The following is a 21,675-nucleotide window of genomic DNA, read 5'->3' on the forward strand; positions in this document are numbered from 1 at the left end:
AGACTTTGCACCTCCGGCTGTTTTTCCCAATGCGTATAATACCCCCTGCCCCATCCTGGACCTGGTTGCCCTACAAGCACGCTTATGGGTGTTTTTAGCCTTTTTGAAGGCTAATGTGGATCTCACTGATCTCCTCTGCTTTTGCCCTTAGACTTTGAGGAGCAGAGAACGGCTGAGCTATCTGGTGTGTGTGAAAGATGATGTGTTTGAAGGGAAATGTATGTGCCACTGAAAGGCACTTAGGAGGCACACTCTGCCTAGGACGGCATTCGGGTTCTGTGCAGGTGACTCTAACCTTCCCCACCCTCTTTTCCTCTACCCAGTGGCCATCAACCTGATTGTACAGCATATCCAAGATATCCTGAATGGTGGCCTAGGCAAACGCCAGCTCAATGGGCACGTGAACGGCTGCACCCCTCCACGCAAGCGACAGCTCTCGGAGTCGAGCAGCCGCCCGCACTGATGTCAGGCCTCTGCAGGGAGGCTGCACGAAGCCGTCCTTCTTAGGAACTGTCTCTTCTTGGCTCAAGCCGTGCACTTAAGACCCCCTTTGCAGGACTCAATGGCTTTGATGTGTGGGTATTTACCGAGGGCCAAAGAGTACCTGCTTTCGACGGCTCTGCTGCAAGCGCCGTGACAAAGGATTCAGTACATTTAGAAAGAACACAGGTGATTTCTAAGTTTTTGTGGCAGCGGCACAGTGTCGTCACAGCCCGGGGCAAAGCCATGCTGTTGCCAAGGGTCTGGAGGACAGAGGCAAAGGACGAGGGAGGGGGACAACTGAACTGACACTGGGTATCTAAAGGGCTGGGTCATTAGCTTCCAATGAACATAGCAGCTGGGGAGGAGTGGGGTGGGGTGGGATGGCATTTTGCTTCCAGTTATCAAAAATGTGGATCCACTTTTGCCTTTGAGTTCTAGAGAAGGATGGTTTGGGGGTGGGACGGGACAGGGAGACCATCAGGTGTAACCTGCTGAAATCTCAGCTTTGGGCCTTCAAAGAACCCTGCTTTCCCCTTGCTGCCCCTGCAATATTGCTGCCTGAATCTATGCAGTGGATTTGCAACCTGTCCATCCTGACAAGGCTGAGATGTTCCAGAGTTGCTCCCTGAGCTTGAACTTCGACAGTGTGTGCACACCACATACCCCAGGCCTTCGGAAGGGTTGCTGAGCCAGCCTCAAGGGCTGATACTCCGTGGGAGCTCTTGGATCGGGGCTCCTGCGCATCCATTCAAGCGATGCAGAGTGCAGATGGGTACCGTTGCCATCATGACACGGTAATTGGGCCCATGCCACGGGGGATGGAAAGGGGGACCAAGAGAGCAACAGCATCTTATGCCTTGGCTTCCTTGCCCCATTGCTGAACTTGCCCAGTTACCCAGTCCTGCTTGCCTCTTGCTCTTCGTCAGGCATTTTCTCTCGGTGATGCTTTCGGGCCTGTTTAATACCTAGCCCAGAAATGAAGCCCTCGAAGCTTTGCGTACACCTTGATCTAGCTCTGCCTTTGGATTTGATGTCACTTGTATCTAGCTATACGCAGAGCTGAGAGGATTGCAAGATGGCAGCCGTTCCAGGATGTCCTCCTCATCCCTCCGTTTTGCGTTGCGCTTGGTTTTAGCTTAAACTCTATGACAATAGAATGAAATAGAAAGCAACCTCTCCTCCTGGCAAAGTTCCTTCATTTGCTTGCCTCCTTCCCATGATCAGACGTTTTCCTCACTGGCAGCTCGCTCTAAATGTATCTCTGGCAACTCTTTCACTTCCAGTTGCAGCCAGTCACAGGAACTGGGGCCCAAGCGAATACAAGCCAGCGTGTGAGCCAGCTACTGTGCTGCTCAGTCGAGGGCTAGTGAATAAAGGGGAGGGGGGGGATCATGGGAGCAGAGATCTGTTCTACCTTGAAACCTTTACAGGTTTGTCCAGAAGGCAAATTGCAGGCGTACATTTTGGAGGTTTGGATTGTGGTTGGAGGAGGAGGGGAGAGGGAGTTGAACAGGAGTTGAACCCCCGTCGGCATCAGGTGCCTGCACGCCTGTAATATGCCTTTGGAAGGGAAACGGAGGTCCAAGCAAGGGTGAACCATGTAACTTGTCCCTTCAGGCAGGACAGGCTGGGACGGGACTCTGCATGGGGAGAGGGGTTGGTACTCTCCTGGGCTTTGTGCTCTTTCAGTGTTGATTGTTTTTGTGATGCGATGTACCTCCCTGCACCCTCAATAAAGATGGAATGACGGATCTTTTGTCGGGGGGCACGTGACAGCAGCGGGGGAGATGGCGAGCTGAACCTTCAGCTCCATCCCGCCCCATTTTGCCTCGTCCAAGAGCATCAGCTCATGGGCAGCCTTTGAAAGCAGAGAGCAAGTAGCAGCAAGCTGAAGAATGAATTTACTTACTTACTTACTTGATATCCTGCCTTTCTCCCCAATGGGGACACAAAGCAGCTTACATCATTCTCTTCTCCACAACAACCCTGTGAGTTTGGTTAGGCTGAGAGAATGTGACTGGCCCAAGGCTACCCAGTGAGCTTCCGTGGAAGAGTGGGGATTCGAATCTGGGTCTCCCAAGTCCTAGTCTGACCCCCGAAACATTATACCACACTGGTTCTTAAGAAGAATGACTGATCTACTCAAGGCCGTCCTGATTCAGAATGGAGGATGAGGCTGATTCCGCACACGTTGGATAATGCACTTTCAATGCACTTTATCAATCGTTTGAGGTGGATTTTTTGTTCCGCACACAAACAAATCCTTTCCAAATGATCTATAAAGAGGATTGGAAGTGCATTATCCAACGTGTGCAGAATCACTCTGAGTCTCCAGTGTCAGCTTGGTGGTTCTAAAGTAAACAGATTTACTTGTCAGTCATCTCCAGGAAGGTTCATACCTGACTTGAAAGCGGAAAAGGTGACTTTGGTCTCTCCCATTGAAGAGGCAAGGGAGCATTGGAATGGCCCAGGGAGTCATTCAAGAAGGCCCACCAAGCAAATTTTGGACTTGATGTCACCGTAGCACTTAAATTGCAAAAAGTCTTATTAGGTTTGATAAGCTGGATGATGCTTAAAGCCATATTAGAAGTAATTTGCATTGCAGAGACTTTAAAGAAGGGCTGGGAAAAGATACCATCTTCCCTCTTTTGCCACTGGAGTCTCTTGCACTGGCAGAAGCCCTGCAGGTAGAAAAGGGAGGCACAGCCATTTGATGCAGTTCCCCTTCCTTAATGTAGTTCCCAGTGGTGGGTGGCTTGTTAATCTAGAGGTGCTCTGAATCTCCTGAAATTTTTCAGGGGGGGGGGTGCACACAGAGGATTACTGTGAGATCGAGAGAATCCGCTTTGGGTTGTATTTGATACAGTTTTGTTGTAGATGCAAATATTAGCAGGAATTTACCATTTTGGATGTCACCTCTGGCTGATACATTCTCAAACTGCATATTTATTTCATTTATAACCCATTCCCCCGCCCCCACAGTATGGACCCAAAATGGTTTGCACTATTGTCCCCTTCTCTGGTTTCTTGAGACAACAACCTTGTGAGGTAGGTTAGTGTGTGTGACTGGTCCAAGGTCACCCAGTAAGCTGTGGGAATTTGAACCTGGATCTACAGATTTTACTCATACACTCTAACACACCTGACCGTCTGAAGAAAGAACAGCATCAAAACACCAATGGGTAGCAGAATTACTAAACTATTTGGAAGTTCAAATCACAACATAATGGCAACCTGTAGCTATCTAAATGGAACCATGGTCACCTGTCCAAAAACTTAGTGGGGGGTAGAGAAACATCTTTCATGATTTGGTGAAGGGGGTACAATAAAAATGATGGTGGTACTTTGATTCCTTTTCTATATTCGGTTCTGAATGGTGTTTGCATAAATGATAAAACAAGAAATGTCAACTCTATCAAATTCGAGCTAAAACACTACAGCAAACCATTACATTTGTGGGTGGGTGGGGATTACATTGCTAAATTTAACACGCATCACAACTAGCTCAAATATAAACGGGAGGAACTGGTCTAGTAGGACACCAGTAGGATAGTATCATGTATCTTACGTTCTGTTAGAAGATCTACAGAAAGCCAAATCACAAACCCTCTGCTGTAGTGCCTGGTAGCAATTGCAACACTTCTGTTTCATCTGGCATATATGGGAGGAAATCATCAGTCCAGGGACGTCTCCAATGGCTTGGTCTTCAGAGCATTATAATGTTCCAGCAAATTAGAACCATAGAGCTGGAAGAGACCCCAAAGGATCATCTAGTCCAAACTTCTGCACAATGCAGGAAATTCACAGTCCCCCCCCCCCAGTGACCCCTGCTCAGTGCCCAGAGGAAGGCAAAAAACTTCAAAGATCTCTGGCCAAATTATCCCAGGATCAACGTGCAACAGTGGTAAGAGCTGATGTTAAGAATCTCCATCAATAGAAAAGGCTAATTGCTTTTCATAAACTGCAGCAATTGCAAAGGGGGCGGGGTTGCTGTCTCTGTCCTGTCTAGAATACCAGTGTGGACACAGGAAAATGGGGGGGGGGGGATATCACAGTTGCAGATTACTAAATTGTTCATGGATTTTGACAAGATGTGCATTATCAATATGGATAAGGGAAACAGCATCACAATTGGATACTCTTATTAAAGTATAAATATGAAAAAATTGGTTTTTCTAAATCTGGAACTTGTAGAGAAGATTCATAGGCAATTGAGTTATATTTCTTCAATAAATCCATTCATTTTTTTTTCAATGTCCTCTGATGTTTAGCCAAAGTAAGATTAGATAGATAAATTGATGAGGAAATGCACCCTTATTGGAAAGGATGTACTGAAGAAAGTGTGTTTGCTAAAAGTCATCTAATTTTGAAAGTGGCCTCAGAGTGCAGCTCCTACCCCTGCTAAAAAAATCAACATAACAGGGTCAGGCTTGCCGAAAAATCTCAAAAGCAAAAAATAAAAGGTGGTGGAGTCTATCACTGTCCCAAATGCAGAAGTGATAGGTGCATCTCTTTGAACATCGCTGGAGATCAGTCCAGTAGCACTTTAAAGACCGAAAAGATTTTCAGGGTGTAAGCTTTGGAGAGTCGAAACTCCCTTCTTCAGATAGCGGATATTTGAAGAAGGGAGCTCTGCCTCGAAAACTTACACCCTGAAAATCTTGTTGGTTTCTAAGGTGCCCCTGGAGTCGAATCCTACTGCAGATCAACACAGCTATGTACCTGATACTATCTTAGAGCATTTGCTACTGGGGAAAAAAAGGGACTGCAAACACAGCTCTTGCGCAACTACAGCTGGTGTTATGGGGATGCCTAGCAGCGGAGATGGAGATCAGGTGTTTATTGGGGCGGGTGGCAGACAAGAGTTGGGAGCTCAGAGGAGAGGCAGGAAGGTCAGCAAGGGAGGGTGGGATTTCCCTGCCTCACCAGTCACCTTCTTGTATCAACATGTCGCAGAATGTTTCGTGCAAATGTTACCTAAATAAATAATTGAAAACTGATCCACACTAGGATGTCAGATAACTCGTTTCCTGGTACCTTTCTGCTTCCTTCTGGCTTGAAAAAGATCTAGACAGCGGTCATTTCCATTGGGAGAGCAGGATCTCCTTTATTTGGAAAAAAATGGCTTAGATTAGGAGGTGCATCTGGCTTCTTCCCAGAGACATTTGCTACTAGAAAGAAAAGTTCCCATTGCCCCAACCCCTGTCCCTTGGAGTATGGTAGCCTATGGCATGGGCAAACGGAAGGATTCATTGGGGGCCTTAATTGCTTGAGTTCAGGGCTTGGGCAAGAAGCTTCCATTTTGCAGCCCTTACAGCAGACAATGCTAGAAGAAGAGCAACATTCCGGTCCAGTAGCACCTGCAAGACCAACTAGATTGCCAGGGTATGAACTTTCGAGAGCCAGAGCTCCCTTCTTCAGATACTTCAGATTCTTCAGCTTGGACTCTCGAAAGCTCACACCCTGGAAATCTTGTTTGCTACTGGACCCGAATCTTGCTCTTCTACTACAGACCAATACGGCTGCCCACCTGAAACATGCCAATACAGCCCCTCTTGGGAATTCCAAAACAGTAAAGAGTTCAGTAGCACCTTTCAGACTAACCAACTTTATTGTAGCATAAGCTTTCAAGAACCACAGCTCTCTTCGTCAGTATCTGACGAAGAGAGCTGTAATTCTCGAAAGCTTACGTTACAATAAAGTTGGTTAGTCTGAAAGGTGCTACTGGACTCTACTATTTTGCAGCTACAGACTAACACGGCTAACTCTTCTGGATCTCAAAAGCATAAGCTTCCATGAACCACAGCTCTCTTCGTCAGTATCTGACCAAGAGAGCTGTGGTCCTCGAAAGCTTATGCTACAATAAAGTTGGTTAGTCTTAAAGGTGCTACTGGACTCTTAACTATTTTGCAACTGCAGACTAACACGTCCAACTCCTCTGGATCTCGGGAATTCCAGGAACTGTCCCTCTCCCCCACCGGTCTGTCCGAGTGTGGCTCCCGACCGGTTTGAACTCCATTGAGTAGCCAAAGAAACCTGTAAAAGCCTCCCTTGAGTGGGGAGTGTAGAGTTAGGCTTGTGCAAATGGGTAACGTTCCTAGTTCTTTCCCATTCTGAACAGGGCGGGAAGAACGCTGTTTTCGCATCCCGAATGCCTGGGCTGCATTCCCTAAAGCAGCCAAGAGGAGGCGCCTGCTGGCTGCTTTTCCCAAATTTCCTGGGAGCGGAGCAGAAACATGGCAAAATGTGCTTGCTGCCACCAGTGTCTCATTACCGTGTTGACCAAAGAATCTTCAGTCTGAATGTCAGATTCCCGCCCCTGCAAGGGTTATACACAATTTGCTCTACATAGTTTCACCGTATACACAGATTCAAGATGACCCCCCTCACACACACACACCATTTCTTGATCAGGGGAAAAAAAACTAGTCTTCCTTTCATGTGGCAGAGTTGCCAGCTCCAGGCTGGGAAATTCCTGGAGATTTGGGAGGCAGAGCCTGGAGAGTGTATGGTTAAGGAAGGGGAGAGAGGGACCTCAGTGGGGTATATAGCGCCGTAGGGTCTACTCTCTAAAGCAGCCATTTTCTCCAAGGGACTGACCTACAAAAAACCTAATTCCCATAATTAACACAATAATACACACTATACAATTACTAACAACTCTAATTAAAGTGCTAGTGCAAATATACTCAGTGCAAATTCATAACCAGCATATCATTTACAAAAATAGTGCAATTCATCATGTTGGCAAATACTCAATATCCCCAATAAATACTTATACAATCAATTGCAATAAATAATTAGAACAATAATTTAGGGAATACAAAATTCTTCAATAAATACACAATGATACATAGAAAAGTGGAAAAATCAGCTGTATATATACAATTAACAAAAGGGGGTGGTGGAGGTGAATACTGCTCCTCCCCTGTGGGCCATTTAAATATCCAAATGATGTGATGTTATTTCATTCCAAACGTTCTATTTTATTTCCACAGGTCCATCGAGATGTAGCACTCCAGTAAAGATCACCTCCGGGGTGTATGCAAATCCACCTGCATAGAAGCTGTACTGGAGAACCCCACTGCACCGGATCAGCGTGGGTGTTCCCAAAAATCCCGACAGGACGCTAGCTACTCTCCGGTTTCGTTACCACTTTCTCAGGGGAAATTTCTCACTTTTCTTTTTCCGCCAGCAAGGCGGAAAGGACCCAACCGAGTCCTTTCCTCAGTCAATAAGCTGGTCTCCAGGGAAGCTGATCTCTGTGGCCTGGAGATCAGTGGTAATTCCAGGAGATCTCCAGTCACCACCAAGGAAGTGGCAAGCAACTCTAGGTAAAGGGAAAAGCGGGGAGGGGGAGGGAGAGAGAGTTGCCTGTCCCCTAGGAAGCAAAGGTACAGCCAGCTAAAAATATGATGAGAAAGACAGCTTAAGGGAAATTGTAAAGAATTGCAGGGGTACACCATCTAAAGCGGTCAGGATAAACTAAAATAACTAAATGTGGTGTCACACTCACAGTCCATTACGATAAGAGGGGTGGTGATATGACAATTTACCTCACATGGAACTAAAGTAAAAGTGATGCTCCATACTATAATGATGGGTAGTTGACAGAACTAAAAAGTCCCCCCACACACCTCAAGCTGGGACTGTAGCAGCAGTAAAGGACTCCTAGAAATCTCCTCCACCACCTCCCCACAATGCTCTCGGTCTGGATGATTCATGCCATTGCAGCAGCTTCCCTATTGTCACCGTGTGTCTCTGGATGTTAATTACTTCATTTATACCCCAGTGGGGACCCAAAGTGGCTTGCATCATTCTAGCCTCACAACAACCCTGTGAGGCAGGTTCGGCCAAGAGTGTGTGACCGGCCCAAGGTCACCCAGTCAGCTTCTGAGGCAGTGCCAGGATTCGAACCCGAGCCTCCTCAATCTCATCTCCCTTGTTTCTTCTCAGTGGAGGCTGCTGGGGTGGGGATGGGCGAATCTGAGTCCCTGACCACAGGAATGGGCTACTTGCTGTCTAACCTGACTAGCACAGCTGGACCAGTCTCCTGGTAGGGAGATGGAGAGGTGTGTGTAGGATGGGCCAAAGGCCATTACTTCCCTTCCTGTCATTCCCTAGCAAAAGGGGCTTTTTCCGTCTTTGCCCTACCAAGGGATTCAAAAAGGCACAATTTGATTTCCAGCTGCATTTCTGAGCAATTGGCAAAGACAGCAAGACACTGTGAAGTTTTTAGTCTGCAGGCTTATAGTAGGGGAGGGAAGTGAGAAATGGGGTTTATGACATGGCCACAACATTGCTGCTTCCCAATCAGCGACTTCCATATAGGGGCAGTGGGTAAGCTTTGCCAGGAGCACGCTTGTGACTGGTAGTTTCTCCTTCCCTTTTGTTCACTGGGACCCTCCCTTCTTCCTGCTCCTGGTGTTTGCAAGATCCTGACCTCACACCACTCCCGGCGCTTAAAATGGTTGGAATAGTTTTTCTGGAGGAACAGCCGCCCAAGCGTCTGTTTTATTGGCACCCCGCCCCCGGTGATCAAGACCAGCTTTTCACCACCATTCGCATGAGATCCAGTAAGAGTTTGGGGCCAAGACAAAGGTTTAGCAGGATAGGAACAGGATAGGGTGTAATGTTTTCATTCTAACATGAGCATCTTAGTATTTGGGTCCTGTTATGATTGCTTGAGTCTGCTAATCTTTTCCCTCAATAAACGATCTCAGATCTCACCATATGTAAGGTCTCGGGGCTTCTTGCAAACTTGAAAAAAGAGCTTTGCTGTTCTGTCAACAATCTCCTATCATTGTCTAGATCTTGTGTGCATTTCTCATAAGATGGAAGTAAAATCTAAGCCAGCATTTCCAAGGACTGAGAGGACTAAGCCAGCAAAGACTAAGCCAGCATTTTCAAGGTGGTGGAAGAAACATTTCCTCTGAATGCTCAGTCTACAGTAGTACAACCCAAGGGAGCTCCATTCACATGGACCACACGTCAAGGGCACATATGTTCCTCTGGCCACATGCTAACAATGGAGATCTTTGAGAACTGCAGGAAACTGAGAATGGAAAAATGTCGTGCAGACCAAAATGTTGGGCCATGAGCAGAAGCAAAGACAATCCAGAAAGAATAGTGAATACCTGCTTCAAATGCTTTTAGTTCCATTAGTATGTTAGAGCCAGAGTGCTGCAGTGGTTAGAGTATTGGAGTGGTATTTGGGAGCCCCAAACTGCCATGGAAACTTGGGCCAACCCCACACATGCAGCCCAACATACCTCATAGGAAAGAGCAAGAGTCCAATAGCACTTATAAGACTAACAAAATTTGTGGTAGGGTATGAGCTTCTGTGAGAAGTGAGCTGTGACTCACCAAAGCTCATACCCTACCACACATTTTGTTAGTCTTATAGGTGCTACTGGACTCTTGCTCTTTTCTACTGCTACAGACAGAGTAACATGGCTACCCATCTTGATATACCTCGTAAGGTTTTTGTGAAGATAGAATGGTAGAGAGCAGAACAACGTAAGCCGCACTGGGGGAAAAGGTGGGATGGAAATGAAATTAGTAAGCCCTGCACTGAACAAGAACTGATGAAGTCCCTGCCCAAAGGAGTTCTGGTATACCTTAGGGTGACATGTCAGGGGTGAGAGGGAAGGTGAGCAATTGCCACTTGAGAGTTAAGGGTCAGCTGGAAATGGGGCGTGTCAAGTGGTGGTGGGAAACATGCAGCCATGATGAGGTTCATATGTAAATTTGACTCAGTCAGGCTGGGATTGAATAGTGACTATGAATGGTTATCTCATTATCAGAAGTAACTGACTTCCTTAACAGAAGCAAACTGATCTCCATATCAGAAGCTACTGTTTGCGTCTACTCCTCCCTCCCTCCCCTCTCCACCTATATATCTGACCAGTTTCTTCTTGCCCTCCATGCATCTGATGAAGAGAACTGTGATTCTTGAAAGCTTATGCTACAATAAAGTTGATTAGTCTTAAAGGTGCTACTGGACACTTTTTGATTTTGCTACTACAGACTAACACGGCTAACTCCTCTGCATCTATGATGAAGTTTGTTTCTTCAAGAAAAATGAAGACATTGGGCCAAGCTACAAGTGACAAATGACACTTGAACAGCAAGTGGATCGAGTGGAGAGCAAGTGGAGGGCAAGTGAACAGGGAGGAATACACTTGCCATTCAATGTCATTTGTCACTTGTAGTTTGGCCCATTGAGCCTGAGCCAGAAGGCAGGTGACAAAATCTAATCCAGTAGGGAACTGTCCTAAGTACTGTAGTATTGAAAGTGGTCATGGGCGGCAAGGGAGCTGTCCAAAATGCTGAAACAGCCACACAGACCAATTGGTCCAAATCAGCTGCCAAACCCAAGGAATTATCGGCATGACAGATCTGAGCTGGGTCTCCAGGTGGTCCATCAAACAGTTTGCAAAAGCCTAAGCTATAAAACTTGGCACAAACATTTCTAATATGACTAAAGCAATATTGATAGGGATGTGCGTGCTCCTTAAAGAAGCAAACAATAAAAGTATCGTGAAACATTCGAAGTGTCATGGGGCTTCTAGAAATCAAAACTTTAAATAACTGTGCTTTAGCCAAAATAAATGCAGACAGAGCAAAAAGAATTCTTTCAGCTGACAGCATTCCAAAACAAATTCCTCTTACAATTTTGAAAATAACAAAAATAAGTGAGTGAAGCACGTGAAAAGAAGCTTATCCATGAGGGTGCCCTTGGTGTATCATAGATCCAAGGGAGTCAGCCGTGTTAATCTGTAGTAGAAAAATAGTAAAGAGTCCAATAGCACCTTTAAGACTAACCGACTTTATTGTAGCATAAACTTTTGAGAGCCACAGCTTTCTTCATCAGACGACGAAGAGAGCTGTGGTTCTCGAAAGCTTATGCTACAATAAAGTTCATTAGTCTTAAAGGTGCTACTGAACTCTTTACTATCTTGGTGTATCAGGAAATGTGCACCCTGAGGGGCTGTGTAACAAGAATGTACAGCCATTGGAGCATCTGATATTCATACAATAGAGGGTCATATTTCTAGTTAACAAACCAAAACTCACATTTCAACCCATGCAGATGTGCATGACTAGATTTGGATATGGGCCAAAGGTGTGTAGAACACTTTATTCTAGCCTGCAACAGCCGCCGCTTAGTTGAGCGAATTTACAGTGGAGGAACTAGTCAGCAATCTGTGCTTCCCTGGCAGCAAAGCCGAGAGAATAATTATAGTAGAAGAGACAAGAGTGCACATATAGCAACAGCAACTGTCACTCCCACGAAATCCCTTGCAATTCCGTCACCACCCACCAATCACCACATCATTCCTGGTGACGCCCACACAAGAGAGGCTTATCTGGACATGACGGTTCCCTGAGGATGTCAGGCAGCCCGTGCCTCAACTTCACATCCCACCGCACTCCACAATTTGCTGCCTGGAGGACAATCATGCTGCAACTCACAAGGCTCGGTTTGTGTCTGCAGCCAGAAGTGATTGAACCCCCTGCTAACCCCGGCGGAGCCAACAGCTCTTTACCAGGGAGACGTAGCAAGGAACTGACTAACTCCAAAGAGCCGTTGGGAGGAGGTGCAGATGGAGACCCCCTCTGCCCTGCAGAAGGGGCTAATGCCTGCTGTGGCACAGTAACTCCCACAAAATCAATACATTAATATACAAAATAAATTTATACGTTGTCAAAATGGCTTAAAGCCTATGTGTAAAGTGGCAAAATGCACACATAAATTACAGTAATAATCCCTCGGGCTCATCAGTATCTGATATCATTCCAATCTGTAACCTCATAATAAATATCATAAACACAATAAATATATGTTCTGTTAACAAAGTTCATCGGCCGTCTGGCAATATAATCAAGTTCATAGAGACCAGAAGGTCAATTTCCTTTCCTCCTTTACTGGTGAATTTCCTTTCCTTTAAGGTGCACTGTAAATAGTCCTAGGCAAGAAAACTCCAAACGAAGGTAAGTTCCAGGTAAGTAACAACGCAAACTGTAGGTATTTCACAGTGAAATCTATAAATAATCAAATTTCTATTGTCTTACAGGCAGGCCAGAGTATGAAGGACACAGGAATGAATCCACATGTCCTGTGCCCAACATCGGGCCGGCTAGTAAAACTGCATGATTCACGTACACTTCCTCAGGGGCTTTGAATTGGTCCATTAGCCTGGACCACTCCATTCTTTGTTTTTTCCATTGCCACTGGAGACGCTTCTTCTTGTTTACACCCTGTTGTGGCACAGTGGCATGTGAAGCGAACAAGATTTTTGCAAGGAAAGGAGTTGCTCAGACAAGAAGGGAAGTCGCAATAGCTTGAGGCACCTGTTAGGTTTGGGGCCACACCAACCCTCTTGTTTATTGAGGCTGGGCAGACTCTCATTAGGCAAGAAGTGGTGGTGGCAGTTAGCATGGACAGTATTCCTCTCCACCCTTGTGTTTATTTACTGTCGGCCTGTATGTCCTACTGCCTTTAATCTGCAGGGTGCCTGGTGTGTGTGTGTCTTTGTGTGAGGAATGGAGCAGACTAGTTCCTGACTCTTTGGGTGCGTCCCCCGCCCCAGTGGACTGGTGGTCTGTCCCACCTTACAGAGAATCAAGCAGTACTGAATTTATTTAAACATTTATGCCACGCTTTTCTGCTCTGGGGGACCCAGAACAGCCTACGACATTCTTTCCTTCTCTATTTTATCTTTACAACAGTCCTGTGAGGTAGGTCAGGCTGAGTGTGTGTTACTGGTCCAAGGTCACCCAACAAGCTTCCGAGGCAGAGTGGGATTTGAACCCAGATCTTAGTCTGACACTCTATCACTTATACAATGCAAGCTCTCTGAAAGCACTTGGCATATGAATGGCAGGGTGGGGTGATAGGCTTAACTAAAAAAAAAAATCTAAATACCCCTCTGTCTGGAGACCAGGGGGTGGGGGCACTAGCCATGTGACTATTTTCAAGAGGTGCTGGAACTCCGTTCCACTGCGTTCCCACTGAAAAAAAGCCCTGCGGCTACCCACCTGAAACTACGTGATCCTTTTAGTGGGAGATGCCGGGAATTGAACCTGGGACCTTCTGCATCTCTAGCAGAGGAGCTACCACTGATCCACATCTCTTCCTTTATGGTGACAAGTTGAATGAAGGTAGGGACTGTGGAGTTAACTCCTTTGGAGAAAACTGGGTCTTTTTAACAACAACGACAACAACAACAACAACAACAACAACAACAACAACAACAACAACAACAACAACAACAGAGCTTATACACCACTCTTCTAGACAGATTAGTGCTCCACCCAGAGAGGTGAACAAGTTAGTGTTATTAATCCCCACCACAATACAGCTGGGGCTGAGAGGAGTGGCTGTCCCAAGGCCACCTACTGCGCTCATGGCAGTTGTGGGATTTGAACCAGTAGAGTGCCGATTCACAGCCGAACCACTTAACCACTGTGCTACAGCAGCTCTTGCAGAAGCTCTTTTGTGCTCTTGTAGAAGCTATCCATGCTCTGTACTTCGGTACACCCCGGTCCATTTACACCACCTTCAGATGAGATTCTGGAAATTTGACATGCTGCTCTTTTGCAGTTCCGGGGGACAGAATGTTTCCAGCCAGGGCTAAAGAAGACTGGCTGCTCTGCACTTGAGGCTTTGTAAGAACTTATGCCTCTTGCTGCTGCTTCCAGGGAAAAGAGTGTTCCAGACAGGGCTTCTCAGGTCTGCTTTCCCCTTTGGGAAAAGTACTCAGCTTAATCTTGCCTGAACCTTGACATATTTGATTTTTTTTAAAAAAAAATCATACTGCATTACTTAATTGTCTATGACTTATTTTAAACTGCCATGGGTACTGCATGGTGGGAGGAAGGCTGGGAAGAAGCATTTAAAAATAAGTGAAACTGGTTCAGGACTAGACCATGTTTTCACAAAATGAGTCCATTGTGGCAGTCAAATTAAGGCATTGCTTTAGCTTGTATCACCTAAGACAAGGCAGAAAGCCCTGGGGTGTTATTAGGGACTGTGGTAGCTGCTTTGTTGCCACATTTAATGAGAAAGGGAAGACGTGTGGTTCATGAACCATGCGTGCAAGGAGAAAACGGGTCACTAGAAGCTTACCCGAAGGAGTGAGCTTTTCTGCGCTCTGTAATTATCAGCCCACGGAGGCTTGTGTTCTAGCTCATTTTTTCTAGCAATCTGTAAAGTTGAATTAGCCCCCGCTTGGGGATTCTCAGAGAGCCAGGACCAGGCTATCAAAAAGCATTGAATACCGGGGGAGAAGCACTGGATGGGATCCTGGAATCATCCAGGCAAAACCTTGGGCACCTGTTGCTGCATGGCCCGCAATGAAAAAGCAAGACAACAGCTATTGGCACAGTCCTGGCTATGTGGGGTAGTGGCTAGAGAATCCCTGCTCTGCAATGAAAGCTTGCTGGATGCCCCTGGGCCAATTGCACATATATAGCCTAATCTGCCTCACAGGGTCGTTGTGTGGCTCAACGGAAGAAAGGAGAAAGATGTACGCTGCTTTGGGTCCCCATTGGGGAAGAAAGGTAGAGTATAAAGGAAATAAATAAATAGACGAATACAAGCAGGCTCTGGCCAGGCAGGGGATGCTGGCAAGGACGGAACATCCAAACTGGCTCCCACCTCTTGCTCCATGGGAGGGAAAAGGCTGTGAGTTCTAAATAGGCTGTCTCCTCCAGGTTCTCTTGCTCATTTCTGAACCTATTTGGTGCATTAACCTCAGCCATGTGATATAATTTTGTAGGGCCTGGTTACTCAAACTTTGACCCATGGAGAAGGGCATGAGGTGAAAAGAAACATCTACTAAGGAAGATGAGAAGTATCAGGATGGATGCACTGAGGTACAACCAGCATGGTGGAATGATTTGCTTGGGAATGGGAGAGGTCCAGTTCAAATCCTCACTTGGAATTCCTCCCTAGTTGGACCTTGGGCTCACCCTTCTCTCATAACCAACCTACCTCACAGGGTTGTTGTAAGGATAAACAGAAGAGGGGAGAAATATGTATACAGCCCTGAGCTCCTTACAGGAAGTGAGAACAAAAGTACAGATTCACACAACCTGTTAACAACTCATTCGCATGTTGATAATCTCACAACTTTCTTCTCAGTGTAACAAAATTGATATCCCGCTTTTCTCCCCTCATGGGGACACAGAGGCTCACAATTGTTGTCCCTTCCTCTATTTTATTCTCACTTCAACCACTTTGTGAGGAAGGTTAGGCTGAGAGTGCCCCCAAGTTCTCCACCAGGCTTCCATGTGGAAATTCGAACCTGGGTCTCCCAGATCCTAGTCCAGCGCTCTAACCACTGCATCATGTTCCCTTTTTGCAAAGCAAGGTTTGAGTCATGCTTCCAAGATAATATGTGAACAGGGACAGATCTCCCCATATTTGGAGACTACCGATGTCACACCCAGAAAGGTGGGTGGATTTCCCTCATGTGTGCTGTCCAGAAGTGGCTCCTGCAAAGCCACCCTGAGCCTCCCTTAAGAGAGGGAGGGCAATGGACGTGGAACAGTTGTCAAGCAGAAGGCAACTGAGGACAGCTTCCGTGCGCAGCACTTGACACACTTTGAGCTGATTTCCCTGGCAGACTCGGAAGCTGTCTGTCTGAGCCAGATTATCGACTTTTCCTTGCATTTTCAGCCACTGTCTAGGCTGGGAGAGCTCTGATATTCATTAGTCACCCAGCTAAGAGACAAAAACAACCAGTGGCTTCAACGTGGACACGCCTGTTGATGGATGATCTTTAGCTGAGAAGTTATTCTTGTTGACCAGGCTCCCCCCCTCCCCTGAATTCCCACAAGAAATTCGTCGGTCTTTTCTACCTCTTACAGCCTGAAAATTCTGTCCCTCATTACATTAATAAACTTTGTCCCAACAGTATGAAATTTGGCAGGAAGAACCTATCGGGCTTCTTTTCAGAAACAAACAGCATTAGCAGCTTTAATTCTTTGGATTGGATCCTGCCCCTTGCCTCTGCTCGCACTGCGCCATCCTCCGTTTCAGACCACGGTCCTCTGCGACAGAGCGCCTTCTCCCTGCACAAGGCGCTTTTGCTCCTGGAAGATCAGTGGTTTGCAATGAGCAGAGATCACCTAATTCCAGTGGAACAAGATCTGCAGGGATGGTATGGGATGCCTCTGCAGAGGCTGAAGAGGGTGGTGAGCAAGGAGCAGAGCATGGGATCCCAGACACGGCTTTGACATCAATAGTTTCACGTTAGCAACAATTTTTTTAAAATAATATTTTTTAAATTAAAAAGACACTTAAAGTTTGCCTTTCCCCCCTTTGCTGATTCAGATTCTATCAAAAAGTCAAGAATGTTCTAGGAGTCTTGTACTCATGTGTTTGGTGGAAATCTCTACAGTTTTCTTAAAGTCAGGGTCTTTCGAAGTTCTTTTTGATTCAAGGAATTGCAAGTAACTCAGCATAAATAACCCAAAGCAGACAGATGGCAGCTGCTTGAGCAGTGACAGGTTGGTGGAAGAGCTGAGCATGCCTGGCCCCTTCTTCTTCCACTGATGTTGATGATGATTTGTTTCCTTACAACATTTATACCACATCTTTCCCCCAAAGAGCTCAAGATAGCATCCATTGTACTTCCCTCCTCCATTTGATCATCACATCAAGAGAGCCAGTTTGGTGCAGTGGTTAAGAGCGTGGGACTCTAATCTGGAGAACCGGGTTTGATTCCCCACTCCTCCACTTGAAGCTAGCTGGGTGACCTTGGGTCAGTCACAGCTTCTAGGAGCTCTCTCAGCCCCACCGAGCTCGCAGGGTGTTTTGTTGTAAGGATAATAACAACGTACTTTGTAAACCGGTGTTAAGTTGTCCTGAAGGGCGGTATATAAATCGAATGTTGTTTATCATGATCATGATCATTATCAATCATTCAAATTGCACGCAACACAATCAATAATAAATAAAGATCACATGTTATCATTGATTGGCCTTGCTGAACTGATACAAGTTTCTACCAGAGACTTAAGTATCAGCCAGGTATCAGTGTAATATGTATGCTGTTCCAAGTAAGGCCGTCTTTTGCAATTCTGTAGGTGTTATGTCAGAAAGCTGCAGTTTTTCCATATAAGTTGCAACATTTTTTGAAATAGTTCCCAGTGCCCCGATGACAATGGGGACTACTGTTGCATATGATGATGATGATGATGATGATGATGATGGAGTAGGAGTAGGAGTAGGCTAGGCTGAGAGTATGTGACTGGCCCAAGGTCACCCAGCAAGATTCCACGGTAGAATGACAATTCCAACCTTGGTCTCCCAATACTCTTCCCAACATACCACACTGGCTCACTGGGGTATCTACAATGTTACTACTCAAAAACTGGACAGGATTGGCAATGCCTTTGTTTTTCTCACTCCAGAAGAGGTATTCAGAAGAGGTGAGAATACCAGAAGAGGTATTCTGGGGCAGCCTTCCTGTGAAAACCTACCAGTGGTATCTACTTGCTCTTGTCCACATTAACAGAGCTCCTCCGTTATTTTGTGGCAAAAAGGATGCCAGTTCAGCCCCAGGAGCCGCTTAACAAAAATAAATCCACAACAACAACAGAAGTGCAGCTTTCACTGGGGCTCTACTTATTAGTTACATTTCTTGCAACTTTAGTTGGATCTCAGCACTACAGAACGAGAAGAGACCCAGAAAATAAGCTCTATGCAATTCTAGGAGATTCTTTAATTCCCCCTCATTAAGAGAGACATGATTTAAAAAAAAATTCAGTCTCTAGTAGGGTTCGATGATCATTTAGACCAATATGACTGGATCAGGGCAGGACGCAACTGCATCTTAGAGCAGATGGCCAGGGGCATGTTGCCTTGGCAACAAATAAGAGCAGGATGCCAACTCTGGACCAAAAAGCACACTGCCGATTGGTGGGCAATTTCCAATCTATGCTTCAGGGAGCAGTTTTTTGCATCTGAAACCGGAATCCTCCTCAAAGTCATACCGCCCTAGCATGGCCCCCAACCCCCTTCAGATTTTCTGAACACAAACACCCTCTGCTTGCAATGCAAGGGAGCTTTCCCATACAAACAGCCTTTCCTGCACAGCTTTCAACGTGCGGCTGTTATTTATTTGTTACAGACGTATTCCCTAAAGGCAGCACGGCATGATGTAGAGAAGCTGTATTTGTACTGCTCCAGCACAGCGGCATTGCTTTTAAAAGCCTGTTTTTTTAAAAAAAACACACACACACCAGAATGTTAAAAGCCGCATCAATTTACTGCTTTATTCCACAGCAAAGCTCTGCCATTTTGCAAACATATCTTGGCCTTTTTTTAATGGCTGAGTGTTGCCTGCACTCAGCAAGTCCTCCCTCCCTCCCTCCCTCTCTCTTTAAAAATAACTTCTAGAGTAAGACAGCAGTGCAGCTCCTGCCATTATGTCTAGTTTGGATATCATGCTATTTTGGAATTAGAAAGACTGAACGCAAAAGGGATCAAAGGCGGAACTTACCAACCAAGCTCATCAAAGGTTATTCTGAGACAAACAGGAGGTCAACAACGAGAGCTTCTCTTCTCCCGACATACTCTCCGACTGGGCCACGTTCACCAAGCACTTGTGTGGCAAATAATTCTTCTCCTGGACCAGATGTGGATTGCCAAAGACTTGGAATTTCAGCATATCCCCCATAAACAAAGGAAACAACCGTCTGTTTGCAATACAGTGTGTATTTAATAATTTCTTAAAATCCCAGAGAAGTGAAATGCAACATCAATCGAGCTTCTGTCATATGCAGAGAAAGAGGACAACTCTTCCCACCCCCACCCCCATTAAAGACAGGTTTTTAAGGCACTCTGCAAACCAGCTTTTTTTCCCCTTCCAATCTTCTCAAAATGGCAGAAGACACAATTTCTCCCCAGCTCTATCATTATCTCTGGAAAGGGGGAACACCATATATGGCAGGAGTCAAAAGGTGGGGGGGAGAATGCAAAGGGAGGAGAGAGAAACAAAGATGTGAGAGACATCTGAGGATAGCAGAGCTGGGAAGAAGGCGACACCTGTACTGAGAACAGCTCTGATGCCCCCTACGGCTTCTGTCTAGAGCTCCTAATCTTCAGGCAAAGGGAGAGAGAGAAACAAAATGGAAGCTGAAGAGAACAGATGTTACACCAGGGGTCGCCAATCTTGTTCAGCCTCTGGGTATGCACTTTAGTAATTTTAGAATGGGATGTGGGCACCATCAGAAAATGGCTGCCATGAGGTGGGGGGGATCAATCGCAAAACACTGGTTCCGCAAAATATCTGGAGGTTCCTCCCTATGTGACTGTCTGCAATGGAGACAAGCATTTTCCTGAATAGGTGTTCCCTGCAGAGTGATGGGCTGTTCTGAAGCACCTGCTGCTTTGGAGAAGAAATGGGCACCAGAAAGCCCGTTGACAGGTGCCACGGCATCCGTGACACCACACTGGGGATCATACGAATGAGAAAGCCATCTTTGTGGGTGGCCATCTGCACAAACACCCACATATTCCTTGTGAAGGGGTCGCTGATGCTTTTCAGACTACCTGCATGGCAAGTGGAGGAAATTCACTGAAAATAAATAGCCTCAGATAAATAAAAAAGGAATAAATAAATGTAGCTTACAGTCAAAAATTGTCCCTGTTACAATCCAGAGCGCAATAAGCACTTGTTTCCCCAGCACAGGACATAAGCAAGCACAACATTTGGTATTGACAGACACAGAATAGAGTTTTGTGAGGGCAATTCCTCTAGGCAGTGCAGAGCCTAACAGGGACAGCTCTTCCTGCCAGACATGCGAAAGGCTCTTCTGCTGAGATGCCACCACACAATTCCTCGGTCGGGGAAAGCCAAAGGATATGCTGCTTCTACAGCTGAGGGTTACAAGGCCTGCTTATTGAGTGAGGCTCTGAAGGCCAAAGGTCCATGAGAGTCTGCCAGTAGGTCCCAGTTAAGATGTCTGAGCAGGAGTCTTTTCCTTCCTGCCGTGAGAGTAGTATGGGCATTCCACACAGCCAGCTCTATCGGAGGTTAGAACTCAATGGCACAGAGGCATGGATGAGAAAATGAGACACCCACAAAAGACGCTGAAGGAGTTTTAAGTCCAGTTCCGAGGGTGGCAGGGAGAAACAAAACTGGTGGATTCCCATTTCTGTGACCTGGTCCCCTGTTCTTCCCTGAGAGAAAAGATGCTTTAGGGGACACACAGGAATGATTTCCAACAGAATATGGTTGAACTGATAAGATCACACATGCTTGGTCCAGGATGACAAAGGCCAGAAGGCCCCAGAAAGTCGACATCCTGCCTGAAGGCGTGGCATACCTCGCAACAGACCCACACAGGCCAACACACTGAATGTAACCCACAGCAGGGCTACCAACTGATAGCGGGAGGCAAAAAGTTGTGCCAAGACAAAACCAGGCTAGTAGAATAGTGTCGATGGGCTAGGAGCCCCTTTAACTGTCCCAGAGACTTAACTGAGGAAGCATCTTCAATTGGGCCAGTTTCTGTTACTGTACCAAAATCAGTCAGAATGGAACAAGGAAGCACAGCCATATATTAAGGTTGATGGTGGAGAGTGGCCTAGTCAGGGAACTCAAAATGGCACTCATTATATCTAAACTTAAGTGCATATTAATTATTTTTATGTCTGTATAGGATTTCTGAGACAGATAAATGGAAGCATGAACAATCACACAGCAACTCCTTCTTCCCCTTCTGCCCTAGCTCACAACCACCTACAGCAAAAGAAATCGACAATGTGTCCAAAAGTGTAAACAGAGATTCTTATCTGGTGAGTTTCTGTTCCTCTCACAGACTGAGGAGATTCAGAGATCTGCCACCACAGATGGGAAGACAGGACCTCCTCTTATCTCTCAGATGGATAAAGGCCTAAAACGCAGCCATAATGCTAACAGTGAAAAAGAATTCTAGCCAAGACTACAGGGCGAAAGGAAACCAACCTGTTCAAATGCAGAATCACAAAATTAGGAATGAAGAACAACGGCAGAATTTGTATAACTTGCAGAGTAGGTAAAAGTATACATTTATGACAAAAAAATATCACCAGATAAGAATTTCCATTTCTCTTTTTATAGTTCATTCAGAGACTGGGATGTTCATCACAGGAGGGGTTTGAATCCTCCTTGCCCAAATACCTCTATAGCT

At 45.9% G+C, this 21,675-nt stretch overlaps 1 protein-coding gene across 1 annotated transcript in view; it reads left to right on the forward strand.

Moving 5' to 3' along the window:
• The window catches only part of LOC129331396 (uridine-cytidine kinase 2), a 29,968-nt gene extending 27,736 nt beyond the window's left edge, over window positions 1–2,232 (forward strand). Inside the window, exon 7 of the mRNA XM_054981932.1 lies at window positions 324–2,232. Coding sequence (XP_054837907.1) covers window positions 324–463 — 140 coding nt within the window. The 3' untranslated portion in view covers window positions 464–2,232. The remainder of the gene's footprint in view (window positions 1–323) is intronic.
• Window positions 2,233–21,675: the final 19,443 nt, after the last annotated feature.

Source organism: Eublepharis macularius, chromosome 5, assembly GCF_028583425.1.
Source record: "Eublepharis macularius isolate TG4126 chromosome 5, MPM_Emac_v1.0, whole genome shotgun sequence".
Classification (NCBI taxonomy): domain Eukaryota; kingdom Metazoa; phylum Chordata; class Lepidosauria; order Squamata; family Eublepharidae; genus Eublepharis; species Eublepharis macularius.